This window comes from Macaca thibetana, chromosome 6 (genome assembly GCF_024542745.1).
Source record: "Macaca thibetana thibetana isolate TM-01 chromosome 6, ASM2454274v1, whole genome shotgun sequence".
Lineage (NCBI taxonomy): Eukaryota > Metazoa > Chordata > Mammalia > Primates > Cercopithecidae > Macaca > Macaca thibetana.
The window spans coordinates 19786608-19808112 of NC_065583.1; the positions used below are offsets into that span (position 1 = coordinate 19786608).

At 35.1% G+C, this 21505-nt stretch overlaps 1 protein-coding gene across 1 annotated transcript in view; it reads right to left on the reverse strand.

Annotated features, from left to right (window-relative positions):
• Window positions 1–21505, reverse strand: part of GABRA1 (gamma-aminobutyric acid type A receptor subunit alpha1) — a 54722-nt gene that overhangs the window by 26118 nt on the left and 7099 nt on the right. The window contains exons 4-5 of the mRNA XM_050792929.1: window positions 9262–9329; window positions 1482–1702 (exon numbers count right to left, since the gene is read on the reverse strand). Coding sequence (XP_050648886.1) covers window positions 1482–1702; window positions 9262–9329 — 289 coding nt within the window. The remainder of the gene's footprint in view (window positions 1–1481; window positions 1703–9261; window positions 9330–21505) is intronic.

The window sequence follows — 21505 nt, forward strand, 5'->3', positions numbered from 1 at the left end:
AATTGTAAGGAAATGTATATTCATGCCCTTCATATGATTTTTAGCAAGTATATTTACCTATATTAAGTAGCTCAAGAAATGTAATGAGATAGATTTATAGCCAAATATACAAAGTGTAATTAATGATTAATGATTAAATTAATGATTAAATTGCATTCTTAAATTATTAAAGAAAGTAAAAACACATTAGCAAAGGAAAATTTTAGGTGATGAAAGATACAGATGAAGAACATTGCATACATCAGAAACCATTAATTAATAAACTACTTGGGATATGCAAGTCTCTCCTCAGAAAATTGCAATCGAAGAAGAATGAATCCTGGATTTAGGCTCAAAGCCAAGTGTAGGGTGTTTCATCGGGGGAGAATATTTCAAATTTCAAATACCAGTAGGTCCTGCTTAGATAATCTAGAAAGTTCTCAACACATGTGCTCATTGGTCCTCTATTTTTATCTTTTAGATTTTTTTTTAAGTCCTATTAAATTTCCATTCGTTGGCTCAATATCTAAAGTGTCTCTTGAAGCATTTTTTCTTTTCTTTTCTTTTGGATGTTTGTGTTTGAAAAGCTAGGCATTCTGGCAGCTTTCTCCAAAGATAAAATATTACTGTACTTTCATACAATCCACTAAATTGAGCATTTTGCCTTTATTATCTTTTTGTACCAAAGAAATAATTGAAAAATCTGAATTACTAAGTGTTGACCAAATGTAAAAAACTTGTATCTAACAAGTCATCTGGGAATAAACTACTGCTGCTCTCAAGAATGAGTTCCAGATAATTCTTAATTTTTCACAAATGAGGAATACTTTTAAACATCTCTTTTTTTCTATATAATATTCAAAACTTTATTTGATTCATGTTTCCTTCATTCGATCATAAGCTATCAAACACTTAATAGATGCTGGGCTTTACAGCAATCTTAAAGAGGGGGAAATGTTCATAAAACAGAAATGTATGTGTAGTCTTTAGTTTGAGCAAAATTAATAGTATCTATATTCTCATCTAGCTATCAAAGCCACTGTGAATTCAAATACTTCTTCAAATACCTATATCTACATGAATCTGTGTTTTATGAATTTTGTAACTTTCCATATTTTCTGTTTTTTATTACTTCATTTTTAGTAGGAATGTTTTCAGATGTAAATCATTAGACAGCTTCTAGAAATGTAATCTAGATCTTCCTGGAATGCAGGAATATGTGAATTTTATAGTAGAGAGAGGAAGTTCCTTATATTGAATCCACCTAGTTACAGAAAGTTATTTAAGAATAAAACTAGATGTAAGCAAATAAACATTTGCATAAATAATACTTCATCCTCTATTGAGGGAATTAGAGCAGGTTGGAGAGATTTTTAACATTGTTAAGGCTGAAAAACAAGGAAGCAAATATTCCACCATGGATCATCAGCCTGATGATAGGTTACAAGTGGAAGGGAATGAAGTACAGAAACATTCATGAATGATAGTGCAGTCATCCTTACCTCATGGTGTACAGCAAGGTGCCATCCTCTGTGATCCGCAGGAGTTTGTTGGGCATGGTCATGTTGTGGGCCACTGACTTCTTTCCATTGTGAAAAAACGTGTCCGGAGTCCAGATTTTACTTGCCATTAGGTTATTTAACCGGAGGACTGTCATGGGCCCTTTAAATTTTAACCTTTCATCCTTCCAGCTTTGACGGAAAAATACATCTATTGTATATTCCTAGGTAATTTTGGAAAATGACGAAGAGTTCACTTGTGCTGTATTTTGCAATGCAAATATCTAACACAGACAGTGCATAATTTTTGCAACTTTGGAAGTAAAATGTTAGCTAGGTGATGTTTTTAGAAGTAAACGTGTGATAGCATGTACATGTTGATGTCAGGAGAATCACTGGTTGGTGTAATGATTTTAAAAAAAAATCTAAAATGCCTGACATATTTTTTGGTCAGAAAAATTTTTCCAATTATTGGCTCAGATATGTAAAAGGAAAGTAACACCCCACCTCCACCCTATCACAGCAGTACTAGAAGAAATAGAATATATCACAATTTTAAAACAAACTCATGTTAGAGGGTATTATGCATAGAAAAAAATGTTTAAGTTAGACAATTCCAGCCATAAAGGTAAAGCTTAGTGTTTTGGGGGCCCTCTCATTGTCTCTGAAAACTTCATGCCCACACCCAAGTAAACTGTGATTCCAATACGGGTGTAAAAATTCCATCTTTTTTTTTTTTTTTTTTTTGGCTAAATAAACGTTTTTTTCACAGATAATGTACACAGACTTTCAATTATCCTACACATTAAAGAAGATTATGAAAACAAAGAGACTGCTTCTATTGGTAACTTGGATCCTTTTCAAAAAGAAAAAGAACAAAAAATAAGAATGCAGAGTGTGTCAGTGTGTGAGAGTGTGTGTTTGTGATTGTACATGTGTATAAGCCACATGAAAAATGTTTGAAGCTCATCATCATTCATAGCCAGGGAATCTATTTATTTGAATAAACACAGCATTCCTTATGGCAATACCCAGAGATAAACATCTGCTAATCTGAAAACAAGCAATGTGACTTACCAGCTCCTAAAATTGAAAAGGGTAATTGCCATTTTTCTTGCAGTACTTGCCACCCTGGCACTAAATTTGGAGCTCAATGGTTTGAAGTAGAGATTGCCACATTCTCCATTAATCTTAGTATACTCCAAACCAGAAAGTGAACTAACTTGAAAACATCAAGCTACATTTTCCTAATCCTCTAAGCCCTGTTACATCACAAAGCAGTTTTTTAAAAATCTTATACATATCGTCATTAGGACCTACAAAAAAAAACAATGTTTGTGTTTGGGAGTTTTGTGTATGAACTTAAATACATGTCTCCTTCCAAGGGCTTAAGCAATGCTGGGTGAACGTTGAATGAAGGTGCGTTCTCTGGCACTTGTTTGGCATTACTGAGTCCTTACTGATCAAGTAATTAACAATTATTATTAAATGTATTATAATGCACCAGATATAGTACTAATTGCTTCCTGAGACAGAAACAAGGAAGTGTAATATGGTGCCAGACTTTCTTTGTAGACAAGACAAGTTACCTTGTTTGTTGGTTAGGATTTTGTGTTTGAAAGTGTCAGATGAAAGGCACTGTGATAAATACATGAAGGGAATTTACTCACCAACAAACATTTCTTAAGCACCTGGTAAATTCAACAAAGGAGAGACTGTTTAGGCTTGGGCACTGTAAGAAAAACTCACGATGGTGTACGACAGGCATAGAATAGTATTTTCCATGGGAGGGGAGACTGTGGATGATATCAGCAAATGATACAATGTGCCAATGCCTGTCAGGAAAACTGGGTGGATGGATCTACCTCAGAGTGTGCAGCTTTTCCTCTCTAGATGACAGACAAGCTTGTGAGGTGGGGATATAATATATGATGAAATGTTCTGTTACTCAGGACTTAGCAGTATAAGCTCTAGTTTCTATCCAACTGAATGACTTTAGGTTGGTGAACAGTAGAAGGAATGAATGGCCACTTGCAAATCAAAGTTCCAAGGATGCCTAAGGTGACCACATTCCCATGAATCTAACCTTTGGTTCATTTATTTGCTTGCCCCAAAGAGGTTTTTTGAAAATAGAATACATGTTAAATATAAACTAAACTTAAATTAGATGTACTACCAAATCTTTGACAAGATGTATCCCAAAGGCAATAGTTTCAAAAAATTATGTCAAAATCTGCCAAAATCCTGATGTTCGCATGTTTATTATGTTTACCAGCAGCTTTATTTATCTGTGCTAATGACAGACAATGGAATCCCCAAATTTGTTTAGAACATTCTTCCTTCTAATACTGTACCATTCACACACACACACACACACACACACACACACACACGAGCAACACTCACTGGGTAATCTTCATTTCCATTTTCTGCAGTGTTAGAAGTTGAAATACAAAGTGAAATAAAAGCAGTTGATGAAAATTTGTTTCTGCCTAACCAAGAGTGTAAATATTTGGTCTCCCATTTCTGAGAACTCTCCCTGTGTGATTGTCGTGGTAGCAGCAGGTAGTTCCCAGAAGCTAGCTCTATAAGAGCTGGGGCATGGTTCATTAGACCAAGAGTGGGTATCTGGATGAAGATTGGCCAAAGCCCCCCTCTTTTTCTTTTTTCTTTTTTTTTCTTTTCTTTCCTTCCTTCCTTCCTTCCTTCCTCCCCCTTCCTTCCTCCCTTCCTTCCTCCCTCCCTTCCTTCCCCTTCCTTCCTCCCTTCCTTTCTTCCTTCCTCCCTTCCTTCCTTCCCCTTCCTTCCTCTCTTCCTTCCTCCCTCCCTTCCTTCCTTCCTTCCTCCTTCCTTCTTCCTCCTTCCTCCCTTCCTTTCCCTCCCTCCCTCCCTCCCTCCCTCCCTCCCTTCCTTCCTTCCTTCGTTCCTTCCTTCCTTCCTTCCTTCCTTTCTCTCTCTCTTTCTCTCTCTCTCTCTCTCTCTCTCTCTCTCTCTCCCCCAAAGGAGTTTCACTCTTCGTTGCCCAGGCTGGACTGCAATGATGTGATCATAGCTCACTTCTACATCCGCCTCCTGACTTCAAGCTATTCTCCTGCCTCAGCCTCCCGAGTAGCTGGGATTTACAGGCATGCGCCACCAGGATCAGTTAATTTTGTATTTTTAGTAGAAATGGGGTTTCACAGTGTTGGTCAGGCTGGTCTTGAACTCCTGACCTCAGATGATCCTCCTGCCTCAGCCTCCCAAAGTCCTGGGATTATAGGCGTGAGTCACTGCACCTGGCCAAAGCCCCTTCTTAAGGAAGTTGGGAAAAACAGGGAGGAGAGCAGCAGAACTATAGCATAATGACTATGGATGTAAGTTCTGAACCTACCCACTGAGTGGCCTTAGGTAATTATTTTACTCTCGCTAAGGCCCCAGTTTCTTAATCTATAAAGTGGGACAATTCACTCTGCGATTGTGAGAAGTGAGTTGATACTTGTGAGAACATCTTTTAACAGTGCCTAGAACATAGGAAGCTCTTAGTAAAAGTTAGAAATTATTATCTGTCTCCCATTTTATTATTTTATCAACACAAATTTATATTAGGTTTTTATGTAGCTGGTCATGAAAATGTGCTATTTCTTTAGAAGGATTGTAGGGAAAGAAATCTAAGGAAAGTAAGAAGGTGGTCGAAACCAAGTTAAGTAAAAAAAAAAAATGCAAAAGAGGGGACTCCATGGAAAAGAGGCTGGACAAAGGAGAAGCTCTCTTAAATAATTTGCTGAAGTTTCCAGGCTCTAGTCCCCACCACTCAAGTGAAGAATCTGAGTTGCTCTGTTCAATAGAGTAGGTCCCTGGAGAATGTGAGTCTTAGTCTGAAGATCCGGGACAAAACATCCGCTATGTCCCTAAATAAATATTGTATTGAAGTGTTTCTGCCTGTGCCATTTATTACCATCTGTGTGTACTTTGACTTAATACGTTTTAAGCACTATGGAAAACAAGGCTCTGTGATTGTACTGCCTCGATATTTCTGTCAGAACCTAGTGCCCTGGGAATGTTCTATTTGATTGCCAATTAATGGTTTTTAAAATAAAGTTAGAGAGTTGTCCTAATTTTGTTTTCTATTCTAGATGAAGTCAGATGCCTTGGGAGCTATGGAGTCTCTGGGGCTAAATAGCCTGGGTTCAAGTTGCTACACTTAGCTAGCAGGTCACTTTCCTTCTCTGGGAAATGTAGATAAGAATAATACTTAGCTAAAAGGTTTGCATGAGGATTAGATGAAATATTATCTAGAAAGCATTTAGCATGGTGCCTAATGTATTGTAAGCATTCAATAGCATTAAATCTTGCTATGTTATTAATATAGATTAATTTATTAGTACTCACCTTAAAAACTATACAACTTTTCCCATTTTGAAAAACAGCTTTGTCTTTCTGCCTTCTGATTTTGATTTCTTCTAAGACATGCTGCTGCTTCTTGTACACAATTCTCCCATAACATAATTTAAATGATTAATCTTCTAAAGCAAGGTGGCCAGGTACAATTTCTACCAGCTACTAGCAAACCAGTTGCAGACCCATGGCTAATTTGATTTTTAACAGAGCAATTGAAACATTGTCTTGTTCAGAGGTTTAAGGCAATAGGGAATATTGTTGGTTGGACACTCTGTTCCTTATTCCTATCTGACATTTGACCAAATGTGATATATAAAATGTAGATTATAATCACAAGTTTGAAGGTGTATCAAAAAGCCTATTCTAAGATTCAAAAACTCCAGCATTGGTTTGTTAAATCACAATTAATCTGAAGCAATAACTCAAAGGCATGCCACCTATTTTTTTTAAGAAAAGAGAAAAGCTTTTGATCGCCTGTGGCTTCATTTGGGCATTGTCCTATAACAACTCCTACTGGACATTGACTCTGTGATGCACCATGCCAGGTGCCAGAGACTGAGATAGAATGGCCATTAAGCAAAATTTACGTTATTATAAGTAGTAAGATGAGGATTGCCATCAGTGTGTGATGTTTTGAATGTTCCATGCCCTCTCTTGATGTTTTCGTCAATGAGAAAAAAGAAACTTCTGCATGCTCCCAATTCCCTCACACTCTTCCACTGGGGAAAAGAAGGAAGAAAGGGAATTTAATCTGATAGGTTAATTTGGAAAAATACATCAATTTTACCCATTTCAGTCCTTTTCTCTTGTCTTTTCCATGTGGCTGCTGGCTGCCTATAAGAGTGAAAAATTCTGCTGTGCTCTCCGATGCTGGAAGTTTTACATGTATAATCCACACCCCAGTAAAAGAAAGTTAACACTGCCTTGACTGGGTGGGTTAATCTGGTTGATTCTGGTGCCTACTCTCAGCAAACCCACTTGTCTACAGATATAAGTCACATTATGTAATATCATCATTATTAGTAATATATATATGATGTTTTCATTCCCCATGCCTCCTACTCTATTGTCTTATATCTCTATTTTCAGAACTCAGAGAGGAAACAGGGTATAATTTATTAGGTGCCACAAGACCTCAATTTTTTTCAATATTATAGGCTCCTAAACCTATCACCAAAAAAAAAATAGTAATTTAACATTTACTTTAAAATAACAATGAACTAATACTGTGAAAGATGTGAAACACATGTGTCTTTACATTCTAGGCAACAATTTAAGAAAATAAGATATTTATTTATAAATAAGAGAAATAAGTTTACAAAGTAGTGCTATACATGTGGCCGAAAGCTAAAAGGTATTTTATAGTCAATACATGTGATTAGAATACAAAAATGGAAAGTCAATTTGTTATTGGACTAATGAAAATGATTTGGGCAGAAAAATAGGATTTAGATGGGTAGAGAGAAGAAGAAATTTCCATGAGTTCTGCATGGCACGATAAGGAGCTCAGAGGTAAAAATAATATAATAGCTCTGATTTATTGAGCACCATTGTAGACATTTTATTTGCACATTTCATTTAAAACTTATAAAAATGTTGCAGGAATAGACAACTATAATAATATACACATTTGAAAGACTTTGAGCCTTAGAAGCTTAAGCAATTTGTTCAGTGTCATGCTGCTGCTGATGGTGGATTTGAATTCAACCAGCTTGAGTCCCAGAGCCAGCCCTGCCAGCGCCAACACTATACTGCCTAGCAGAAAGCAGGACTAAAACAAATAGTTAATATTGGGAACAAGTGACAGAGAGTGGCAAAATCATTTATGGATTCTATGGAATACAGGCAGAACAGTTTGTATTTGACCTTAAACATGACTGGTACCTAACAAATATTTTTAATCATAAAAGTATCATGAGAGAATAGTGTGGGAAGACTGAGTTGCAGCATGAGAGAAATACAATGGGTCTTCAGAAAGTTGTCAATTTAGCAAAATACATTGTATCACAGGTTATTTCAATAAAGTGGTCTACAGACTGATCATAATTCCAAATGAATTGTAAGATGCATAAATTCACAAGTATGATTGACTTTCATATTATATTTCTTGCATATTAGTAATGGCTAAAATTTGTTAAGTGGTGTTATTAATCTCACCTTATACATGAAGAAACTGATCCAGAGAGATATTAAGTAATTTCCCTAAGGATATACCCTTCTGTGTGAAGTAGCTGGCATCATAAACGCAGGCAATCTGGTTCAGAAACCTGCATTCTTAGTTACCACTCTGTTGCTGCTTATATATACCACCTGTTTTTCTTGGTCCAGTTGGCATATTTCAAAGCTTGTCTTAAAATCTAAAATATCTAATTATCCTCTGGGCCAGAATTTCCCAAAGTTCACTTCACAGAATATTAGTTCTACAGAACATAAACAGGGGTCAAATGACAAAAAAGGCCTTGGGTAAATACAATTGCAAAAACACCAGATTAAATATAGTTCTTGTTTGTTTGTTTATTTGTTTGTTTACCTCAGAAATTGTGAGGGCTTTTACTCTGCCATTCATATTTTCTCTAAGTTTTATTCTGACCCGCTGTGAGCTATGTTGAAATCAAAATACTTTTTCAGTAAACTGGTGCTAACATGAGGCATTTAAAAAATAGTATTCACTTAATATATCTTGGAAATATTCATAATGGTATGTCTCCATGACCACTTTATGATGCTTTGCTTATATAGAACCTTGGCTGTTATTAGTTCAGTAATATTATACAATTTCTGTATAGCTCTATAACTCCCATCAGACAGAAGAGAAATTCATGATAATTTCTTTGGACTGGAAAAAAAGAGCAAGTATAGATTCATTATATTTCCACTCTGGACACTAATTTAACGAATGCTTTTTGCAGTGAAGCAGAATGTTTCCTAGTGGTGTGTTTTAAATATTTCTGTCTAATTCTGGTGAACTTTTACACTGGTTTCCTTTTGGTTTTTAGTAGCCAAAAATAATTTAGAACTCATAATGTTCACGGCCATTCTATAACAGTTCTGGTTACCTGAAAACTGCATCCTTGAATCAACATGGCCTACTGACTAAAATGAAACGTAACTCATACTGCATGGCTTGCAGGGTATTAACCAAGGCAAAACAATCATGTTAGATATTTTTTTTTTAAAGATGACTGCAGTGGTTGAAAATCATGGAAATAGGTCTGATCTGGGAAGCAAATGAGTATTTTTCTATTGTATTAATATTTTATTACATATTACATATTACACAGAGAAAGACACAAAGATCTAGCCAAGACTTTTCAGGTTGCTCCCTAAAAACTTAGTTTATGTTTTTATTTGAAAAATTAAATTTTAGAAATTCTCCAAGAAAACCAAAGAGACAGCGTCCACTTACCATATCATGGTCTGAAACGGGTCCAAAACTGGTGACGAAGATATCAGTCTTCACTTCAGTTACACGCTCTGGTGAAGCAGGAAATTGGGAGAGTGAGTGTCTATCAACAGTCCTTATTAGATCTCACCACCACATACTCACACCCAAATGGGAAATTTATTGGCTTTGATTAGCTGTTTCTAAAATTGGTCCACTGTGTAGTCCTGATAATTTACTGCTTACACATAAAATTTCACAGTTAATATTTTCTATGGAGAATGAAGCCTAAATATGCCACTTTGGGAGGCAGACTTTATGGAAAACTCAGCTGCTGCCTAATGAATTCTTCAAGAGTGGACATACTTGACTAAATGATACTAAACTGCTTCACATTATAATGAAAATACATTAGCATGTTGGTATAGCTTAAGCTTAAGTATTTTCACATGGCTAGACAGATCCTTCAGGTATTTAGGCTACTCTTGGGAAATATATAGTGTACTTTAGCAAGCCTTATTAACTCTTTAAGGACTCAAGAGTATGTTATATAAATGCTTGCTTTCTTGCACTAAATCATAACTGAGTTATCCATATTTTTCTTGGGGAAAATATGACATCCTGTGTAAGTCTCTTCAATTTTCAGGATGAGAAGAACATATTATGGCACAGACAAAGTTCACTTAATATATTCTGTATCACATTCCATGTGGTTTTATTCTATTGTCCTCTGATGGCACATATATCAACCAATAAAGCATATTAACTATAGTACTATGACAACTCACCACAGATATTTCCAGAGAAATACTGCCATTCTCCAAGAAATAGAAAAACAATGCTTTCAGAAAAGAAACAATTTGTTGAGGGGTGAAAACAAAAAATATGACTTTATAATTTTCATCTTTAGCTCTGCAAAATGCAGTCAAGTATCTTTAACAGTTCATTTATTTTTTTATTTTTTAAATTTATTTCTATTTTATTTTATTTACTTTTTAAATTATTTTTAATTTATATTTTTCCCAGGGAATAACTTGGATAACTCAGTTATGATTTAGTCCCAGAAAGCAAACACTTATAAAACATACTCTTGAGTCCTTGAAGAGTTAATAAAGCTTGCTAAAGTACACTATATATTTTCCAAAAGTAGCACAAACACCTGGCGGATCTTTCTAGCCATGTACAAATATTTATATGCCAGGGTATTTGTATCTCTGTCATGTAACATAAAAAAGGTGATTCACCTTTTGTAAGTTCATGAATTTATAAAATGATTATTTCCTTTAGAAATCAAGAGCTGGCTTTTTTCCCTTAGCAATTTACTTGTGAAGAGTTAAGACTGTCCGTATAAATTTATCCCAACAAGATCATATTATACACTATACATAATGTGTAAGTCAGCTAAAAAAAATTTTTGAATCAGAGATGTTCCCTTCAATAACCAATACAATATTATTTGCACAAAAAATTAATTGACTTTAAACTGCTTAAATGAGTCCCTTGATGTAGGAATTATCTGCAGTTTCCCCTTTTAAAAGTTCAAAATGAGAACATAGCTTATGACAATGAAAATAAAGAGTAGTGGTTTTAGAACTCACTTCCAACCGTAGCTTTAACACGCTGCATCAACTTGGGGCAGTGTGAGATGTACGGTTGTCAGCACTGTTTCAGCTGCCTTAACCATACTTCTCTTCTGATGTCCCTATTCTCATTTGTTCTAGCACCATTTTTCCACTATATGTTCTCTCTATTACACACATTCTTTACATATATACTTTTTACTAGATTATTTCTTTTTCGTAGTTAAAACATCTGTTATTTCTTAAGACTTCATCAAGAGCTTGTACTGTATTAGAAGTCAGGACTGCTTTTCAATGAAAAATAGTAATAAACAAAATCTATGCTATCTGTTCACAAAAGCTTGTATTTATCATAGTAAATAGCTCGCTCTTTTCTCTGCTATTTTTTCCAATATTTTCCTTTCTGGATCAAATAAAGGCACCGTCAGTTGGATTTTCTGTGATATAATAAAATATACCTTTATTATCAAGAAGAAAGTACAAAAAAAAAGGATGACAGACCCTCAGTCATATTTTCACCCTAAATTCTTTATGCACCTTATTGTAAATAATTTTATTTCTTATTATTTATAGATAAACTTCTTGCAATTAGGTGTTTCCAGACTGGGTGACCAAGGAGAATTAAAATCTAAATTATCTTTATACATAAATCTTGGTATGGTCAGATATTCCCATTACACATTTTTTTTTTCCTGATTTGCTGACTCAACTTCTCTTTGTTTCCAAGGTTCAACTTTGGTTCTCTTCATATAACAAAGTGTAAGATCTACCATGCATATTTTATGAAACTTAGTAACATATATGGAGTCAAAAATGTTTTAAATATTTTTATTTTTGAGATGCATGTTCACTTAGGGAATACCTGCCAATCCTGGTCTGCACACTTGCACGTACTCTGTAGCCAAGGTCAGCTCTCCTGGAGTCCTTTATCACTATTATGTAATTCTTGAGTGTGGGAGGAGCATAATTTCTACACTTTAAGGTAATTCCATGAAGTCCCTAGCTTTACAAAATTGACTTACCAAAGGTGTTAGGAGCCTAGGAGCCGCCAATCTGCATTATTTAGCATGATAAAAAGCCCTGAAGGGGTAAGGTGACCACTTGGCAAATATATGGGCCATTTCTCTCTGTTATTTTAAGATTGTTAGTAGGTAACCATACTGAAATAAACTAGTTAAGGCTCAAAAGCATGTTTATAAGGATTATTATACCAATAAAATACAGCACAAAATATAGTTAAGTTTACATCCATGTTGCCATGCATAATTGTTACTGTGCCATTTAAAGATATGGCAAAAATAGAAATAAATTCACATACATGATTAAAACCACATTTTGAGAGTCTGTTTCTTTAATATTTTGTTTACCCTTTCTCCTAAACTTATTTACCATACCAGTTCATCATCTTCAGGTACTTTTATCTTGTTTTCTGCTAGACACTTGGCTCTGAGATTTCCCAATACTTACCATTCCAATATTACAAGACAAGTTCCCTGACTGGGAGTCCCCACATGCGTCTCTTGAAAGATGCTACTCACCATGAACTCTAACCATGCATGTATCCTTAAAGAGTTCCTGATTTCTTACTCTCTAATTATTATTTTTCTCTTCCAACCATACTCTCAATCCCTAGGCTTTAGGTTGCAAAGTTTGTAAGTCTCAAAACTGAAAGATGCCTGTGGGAGATTGCAGTGACCAGCTACTAAATGGAAGGAGGAGTGAAGGCATAAGAAGAGGAAGAAGCAGATTGTAATGTATTCTGCATATTACCTGGAACTTGGGGCGTTAGAATAATTTTAAAAGGGAAACAACCACTCCTCATATGTTCCCCTCTAGTATATCTCCTTTGCCACATACCCAAGAAATTCTCTTTCATTTGATTTGTCATCAGCTCTTAGCAAGTGTCCAGTGGGGACAGGGGGGTGGTGGGGGGAAGCTTATGTGGCTGGAAAACTCTGCTAATTATCACTGTTGCAAACATTAACATCCTAATGTCTCTGAGGAATCATGTCTTAAATAAATATGGTCAATCTTGTTTACCCATGTTTCCCCAAATTATTTGGCACTGCTACTCTAAGATATTTCAAAAGCTTGAGGCATATATAACAATATAATACTTTGTGTTGTTAAAAAAAAATAACTTCAAAATATAAGTTTAAAAAACTCAGAAAGATGTGAAAACAAGTAAAATTCCCTGGAATGCCACCATCCACATAAGTCCACTGACACGGTTTGGATATTTGTTCCCCGCTCACATCTCATGCTGACCTGTAATCACCAATTTTGGAGCTGGGGCCTGGTGGGAGGTGTTTGGATTTTGGGGGTGGATCCCCATGAATGGCTTGGGCCATCTCCTTGGAGATAAGTGAGCTCTTTCTCTGAGTTCACATGAGATCTGGTCATTTAAAAGTCTCTCTCTCTCTCTCTCTTTCTCTCTCTCTCTCCCTCTTTCCCTCTCCCTCTCCCTCTCTCTCTCCCTCTCTCTCTCTCTCTCTCTCTCTCTCTCTCTCTCTCTCTCTCTCTCTCTCTCTCTCTCTCTCTCTCTCACTTCTGCTTTTGCCGCGTGATACATTTGCTCCCCTTTCCCCTTCTGCCATGACTGGAACTTCCTGAGGCCCTCATCAAAAGCCAAGTAGATGCCAGTGTCATGCTTGTACAGCCTGCAGAATAGTGAGCCAATAAAAACTGTTTTCTTTCTAAATTACTCCAGTCTCAGTTATTTCTCTATAGCAATTCAAGAATGGTCTAACACATCCACTTTCTATTCAAATAGAAACTTAATGATTTTCCTCAAACCACATCCTCACAAATATACAAACTGTATATGTATAAACATATATACAAATACTATACTGCAATTCCTAACTCCCAGACAACAGTTGATCTGTTTTTCCTGGGAATTTTCTACAATGTTGGTATCTTGCTGATAAGATTTGAAATAACATATGTTTTAAAGCGACAATTCAAAAAGGTGAGATTAGTACTCGAAGCAGCAATGAGAAAATCAGAGTAGTAAAATAAGTAGTAAGCACAATAGATGAAGCATCTAAATACTCAGATTTAAACTCTGATTTTTCTCGAGAACAAACTGCGTGATTTTAGGTACAAGCCTTTAATCTCTCTGAGTCTCTATTCTTACATTTTGAATGAATAAATAATACCTGCTCAAATGACTACACAGCATTGGAGTGATGTTCAAATAACATTGTGGTGCCACAACACTTTGAGAGGCATCTGTTGGGTACATTAATTTAGTCAATAAATGTTTATTAAACATTTTCTATGTGCCACTTAGGCACTCTTCTAGGTAACAGTAATACAATGATGAGTAAAACTGTAAATGTTTCTGTTCCTCTGTAGCAAACCACATACTTATTTTAGGAAAAACATATTTTAGGTCGATTAGGGGATATATAGAGATTTAAGTACCTACAGAATTATGCAAAAACACATATGCACACATTCTGCTAATTAAATTCAGATTATAAATGTTCTGAAAAAAATGTCATTTGAAGAGATAAAACTTGAAATGAGACTTTAAAGATGGGAAAAATTTAGTAAGATCCAGGGAGAGGAAAAAAAATTTTAAAAAGAAGGAGGCAAAGGATCTGAGGTGAAAATAAATGTGCTAAATGTGTTATGTTTAAGAAACAGAAAGTGCAGTATATCTGGATCCTGGTGATGCTGATGATCATGGTACAAGATGACAATCTAGAGGTAAGTGGGACCATATCTGAAGATCCCTGAGCATTTCAGCTAGCAGTTGACCTTTATTTTGATGCAGTAGGAAGTCTTTGGGTAATGAAATGAAATGAAATGATGTTACTTACAGTCTAAGAAGATAGTTGATGCTGTGTGAATAGTGAATTGCAAGAGTGACTGTAACAAAAAATGGAGGAGGGAATGAATAAGAAAGAATTGTAGGTGGTATTTTGTTAGTAGTGCTATCATAACCATTTATTTAATACGGTATTGGCCATATTTTCCCTGGAAACACTGTCTGCTGAGGAACTCAGAGTAATACTCAACTAGACCCAGTTCTGTGGGTTCATAACTGATGAAGGAGGTTTATTGCCTTATTTAAGCTGCTTTGTGTCTGTTGATTCACAGAGGTAGGCACTACATGGAGACTAAATGGACTACCATTAGTCGTTATAATAAAATGTATCTCAAAACCCTACTTTAAAATGGTCCTGTTTGGAAACTGAAAATATCCTGGGCTCCTATATAAACATCAATGTATATTCCTGGATAAGGCAATGTTCCAGCTCCCTGGTGACCTGCCTGATTGGAGCAACATTTTTGTCCCCTGTCCTTCTTCTCTATTCAATTAATGCCTTAGAAAAACTGGAAACTATCCCTTAGATGGTATGTAGAGTTACTTAGTTTTGACTGCATTCTACTACTAAGTCTGGATATGGGGGTAGACACCCAAGTTTCAAGGTGTTTGACCAATCCCTGATTCTTTGGTGTTTTGGGATTCCAAGAACTCAGATGATGCAAGCCTGTCCTAGGAAGAAAGGTCAATATTATTGCAGGAGCTATTTATCTTATTTCCACTGATAAATTCTCTCCATATGCTGTAATCTGAGCAGTTTCTATCGAGAGAGGGCTAACCTTCAGAGAAGATTGTGCTGTTGGAGAAATGGGTTTCTTTTGATCAGTAGAAGTCCTTTTTTTAATTTTATAATTTTTAATTGTTGTGAGAACATAGTAGGTGTATGCATTTACAGAGTACCTGAGATGTTTGGATACAAGCATGCAATGTGTAATCAGTATAAGTCTTGATCAAAATTGTGCAAACTGTGATAACTCTCAGGCATCCTATTTCACGTTCACAGGGTAGCATTTAGTTATATGAGAATAAAACTATTAACAATCTTACAGAAATATGCAAATACTTAGGGCCCTGCTTTCTCTTAAGTTTTCCAAAAATGGCAGTCTGTGATATATAGCAAATGAGATTCTCACCTCAGGAACACTACACTATTTTTCAAGTATAGAAATCTGATTCTGCCAGGAAAAAAAAAAAAAGCAATGATCTATAGACAACATTTTTTTAAAATCCCACATTGGTTCTGGAATCAACATGGGAAATGGAAGCTATATAAAAAGGTCAAGAGTAGTTGCACAAAAAATAAACCATAGCTGTTTACTAATACTGTGCACATTATAACTTGGACATAGTTGCAATGGTTACTTTTTTGTAAATGTTTTCATTTTTAACTTTTGTGGATACCTAATAGGTGTATATATCTATGTGGTACATAAGATGTTTTGATACAAGCATGCAATGCGTCATAATCACATCATAGAAAACAGGGTATCCATCCCCTCAAGCATTTATTCTTCATGTTAAAAACAATACAATTATACTCTTAGTTATTTTTAAATGTCCAGTTACATTGTTATTGACTATAGTCACCCTGTTGTGCTATTAAATACTAGGTCTTAGCCATTCTTCCTATGTTTTTGTATTTCCTTTTGTACCCGTTAACCATCCCCATCGCCCTCCCCCCATTATCCTACCCTGCCTGATAACTGTCCTTCTACTCTCTATGTCCATGTGTTTAATTGCTTTGATTTTTAATTTCCACAAATGAGTGAGAACATGCGACATGGATGCAACTGGAGGTGATTATGCTAAGTGAAATAAGGCAGGCACAGAAAGAAAAACATCACAGTAGTTTCATTTTATCTCAGGAGAATATTGGCACTGATCAGGTAGATGGTTTATATACCACAGAAAAGATGAAAGTAGCAAGTTTTCTAAACACGCTAGAACATTCCTTTGGGTATCTAGGTTAAATTCATTAGACAAGCTGGCTTCATGAGCTGACAGCAGACCTCCGTCAGTAAATGTTAAAAGGTATTCTCTGTTCATTTTAACAATTCCTCTTGGGGTTTTGGTAACTACCTTTTCTCTATAATTTAGCTGAATTATGAAATGTCTAGATACAGTATTTCTGTGGAAATGTATTGCATTTTGCCCAAGTCTGAACATCTGCTCCACACCTTGCATTAAAAGCAACAGAGAAAACGACAGCAAATTCAAAAGGAAGGATTCCAGAGTAGAATTTCAAAACATAATACTAAAGGCTATTCTCTGGTATAGTAAACACAACAAGAACAACAACAGGAGATTGGATAAACCTAACCATCTTTTAATTTTATTTGGAAATTGTCAGTAATTTAAACTATTTTATCTAATGCTATCACATTGTGACAGAAATTATTTTGTCCTATTTTTTGAAATTTTGTTTTTTTAATATAAATACAAAACAGGTATTTTAACATTAGTTGAACATGAACAAAATGTTTCTCTCTGATCTCAATGTTACAAGGGATATATATATAAAAAAAAAAATCACATGAATATCAGACATCTTATCATCCCGAGAGAGGTCAAAGTTGAATTTTAAAAGAATTAAACTGTGCTGCTTTCCCTATCCTCGAGTCACCTAAACTTTACAAAGTTACACAAAAAAATAAATTGTTCTTTTTAGAGCACTCTTAGTTTTCCATTTATTCTTATTTTTACATAAGGAAATGGAACCCAAGACCCAAGCCAATTCCCTAAGAAGCCAACAGCATTTTGCCAACTGTAGGGAATTTCCAACCCAGCTGCCTTGCGTTAGGGAGTTGGGAATTCTTACATCTTAAAGCTGAGATCTCTTGCAACAATTAGGCTAAAGGTTAGTCTTAAAGGATTTATATTGGCATAAATAATTCAAGATTAGGAAAAAATATGATGGTAAGGAAAAAGTCTGCTTTGAGACATAAATGATTTGTAAAATAATACGTTACTGTTAAAATACATTCAGAGACAGCTCCAGTTACTAACGCTCTTCTAATTGATGCTGTCAAAAAAAAATCTATAAATGAAAACAAAACAAAACCCCCCAAACCAAAAAATACAAATCTACAGCATTTACAGAAAAAAGAAAATGTTAACTAAATATCTGTTAAATGTGTAACAGGGATAAAGGTAGTCCATTCTCTATCTACAACCTTACTTCTCTACCATCTGCCTCTCCACTCTTCTCTCAGGGTTTGTTGTTTTAGGAATACACAACTATCTCTGTTTCCTTTGCTGTCTTCACGTGGTTTGAGGACAAAACTTTTGAGAGGCATTTATCATCCAAGATATTATACACTGATATTAAGTTGAAGACTGATTCAGATAGTATAATAATATTTCCAGGAACTACCATTAACAGGGAGAGGGAGGATGAAAAGTTCTTTCTTCTGAAATTCTTTCAAAATGTGACTCACTTAAGACCTCATTCCTTCAGCTATATCATGTTTGTGTTCTAGTTAAAGAAGTATCTGCCCTAATTTGTTTTCCAAGAAGTGAAATGAATGTGTTTATAGAATAATATGTTTTCTGTAAGTTAGATGTGTGAAAATGAGCATGTGTACAGAAGAAAAAATCTTTAGCTTGGTGGCATGGCCTCTCGGTGATAAACTGTATATCAGTGTGGCTCACCTGAGATTTTGGCTTATCATAAATAAAGTGTAGCCTGTCTATATGGTGGAGTAAAAGGGAGGAGAAACATATCACTGGAGGAGTATTAAGTACCCATAAAAGCCTGATTATCTTCCTTCAAAATTCAGCTTCGTATCTCTGTTTATGGATTATTTTTGTCCCACGCCCAAAGTGCAGGGGAAGCCAGTATGTAAGTGACTGAAATTTCACACAGATGGGTGCAGTTCAGCAGGAGCATTATTTAATTTTTTAGGAAGTTGGAGAACATTCAGGCTTCCTTCATATATTACAATATAGGCAAAGAGGAGAAAACTTGGGAAAATGAATTTCCTGGGAAAATTTTGGTTTCATCCTGATTTAAAACTAAAAGAGCCATATAAACTGATCAAGGGACACTTGAGTCTCCCCAGGCTCATGAGATTAATTCCTCTCCTTTTTAATTTCCTCTGTGTTGCTCTCCTTCACTTCCTCGATTCCTCTCACTCCCTTCTGTTCTCTATTTTCTATCCTCTTTTGCTTTCATTTTTTTTAACCTTTTTCTTTCTTATCTTCCCATTTTTTCTGACTTTTATCCTTTTTTCCTTATTTTATTCTTCTACACTGACCATGCTTTAGGTAAGAGTTCTTCCAAAAACATTGCTCAGCTTCTCATTGCAAGAATGTAGCAGCCCCCTACACCTTGCCAACAAAGAAAGAAATTATAGACAAGAATGCATTCAGCAATTACTGATAATTTTTATTTGTTTTTTCTGGATACTGATTATTTTAACTCAAGTCTATTTAAGAGTTTCTTTGTTGACATCGTACTTAAATTACGAACATAGCTGACTTAGACCATATTAAATTTTTAGAATTCCACTTATTCTAATCTTCTGTAGCTCTCCTACCTTCAAAAATCCCTTCCTAGAGATCTCTCTTTATTAGTCGTCCTTTTATTTGCAGTTCCTCATGATTGCTCTTATCTCTGAAAAGGCAGCCTTTTAAAATAGTTTTATAATATTTGCAAACTGATTCCTATCATCTAGACTAACCAAGTTATATATTTTGTTTTCTAGTTATTGAACCCAAGGTTTATGTCTACTAAGAACAGTGCTATACCTTCTGATGCAGTGTGTGCTTCTAAAAAACAGGTCATGATGAATTTGCAAATACAGGAGTTTCTTGTACTAGTCTCAAGTCTCAGCTTCTCACATTTTTCTATTTCCTGGGGACATTCAGAAGCAAAAATCCCTGCTTTTTGCATAATGTTGTTACTTTTATAAAAAGACTTTTGTCATAATAAAGAAGATAGTGGGCACCTTTATCTTGCAAGAGGAAATCATCCTAGCTGTGATCATAAAATTACTAAATGAAAACTTTTACTCCCTTATGAGCAAATGATAATCTCACGTATTTCCTTTATATAGTCTTTTCATCTGGAGGCAAATGGCTCCTGAAAAAAAATAAAAAATAAAAAGAGAGGGTCTGTTTTGCAATTGGGATCTACTGGGATGCATGTCATACTTAAAGTACTAAAAATTTATGGTAAATAAATAAAATTAAGTACTTCAAATTTGCAAAAATTTAAAAAGAAAGCCACGATAATGTCAACTTAATAGCAGCCAGCAATCATGGTGTTATCACGTTTCTCTAAGTCTATAGCTGGTTATGTTTTTCAAAATGTCCTAAAACTATACTTAGTATTTTAAACTATAGTTCTCTAATGACAGATACCTTCTCAAAATCTACTTTAAAATGTTCATGACTCTGTAGATATAAGTAATAAACATGTGCTATTTTATTCCTTCAGGATTAAAAAAATTTCCCCCAAAAAATATAAAAAAAAGTTTAGTCAGTATCAAAGTTTTTTCATAAATCTCAAATCCATCACATTTAAGTGTACTAAATTCCAATAGGATGTTTAGAATAAAAATAGAGAAAATATTTGAACTACTTTTTTGTTTTAATTTCTGTCATACTCTCAGAAGTCACTGTTACCAGGAATCAGAAATATCAGAAAAATCATCTTTAGTAAAGATTAAAGCACATCCACTGTTAATTTCCTCAAGTCCTGGAATTATTATAGCAATTAGGCTCATTTCACTCTAAGGAAGACAGCTTGTGTATACTTGGACAACTACTATTTTGTTCTTGAAATACATATCTATTTTTGTTCTTTTCTGGGATTAACTAGATGATAAAAGTAGATTCTACAAAAATAGCAATTGACAATAGGAATTAATGTAGTTATTCCTGTAAGCAAATCTACCAGTATCACCAGTATTGAAAATTAGCTTTTCAATGTACTCTCAGTCTAATCTTTATATCTTCAAGGTCTAAGGCTCTCCAGGGTCTAGGAATGCATATGAGGATTAGTTAAAATAATTTCTCCTAAAATTTATTTGATGAATGGGTTAATGTATACATTTATTAAAGAGTTATTACATACAATTAAAAGGAAATGAACAGTCACAGCTTGCTACGTGTACTCTGAATAATAACATAACCACATGGCTAATATTTTAACAGTTTGTGTGTAAAATTATTTAATAAATTGAAGATGATGCACAAATCTGTCAGATAATACTCATATTTACATGTCAAAATATTAAATAGAATTTTCTAAACCAGGATGAAGAGAAATGTTTTAAATATGTTGTGAAATTCTGCTGATTTTTTAGGGAATGATAGCACAGGGCAGGAAGGAGATGAGGTAAAGTCATCAGATACATTCCAACCAGTATTTCCTTTTTTGTTGTTGTTGTTGTTGTTTTTTTTGAGACGGAGTCTCGCTCTGTCTTCCAGGCTGGAGTGCAGCAGCCGGATCTCAGCTCACTGCAAGCTCCGCCTCCCGGATTTACGCCATTCTCCTGCCTCAGCCTCCTGAGTAACTGGGACTACAGGTGCCCGTCACCTCGCCCGGCTAGTTTTTTGCATTTTTTTTTTTTTTTTTTTTTTTTTTTTTTTAGCAGAGATGGGGTTTCACTGTGTTAGCCAGGATGGTCTCGACCTCCTGACCTTGTGATCCGCCCGTCTCGGCCTCCCAAAGTGCTGGGATTACAGGCTTGAGCCACCGCGCCCGGCCTCCAACCAGTATTTTCAAAAGTCTTGCTATGTAAAATTTATATCACTAGCCTGGCTTTTCTTCTTTACATACATTCCTCAACTAGCTAGTTTTGTAATTGATTGCAAATTTTATGAATAAAAAAACTTTTGAAGA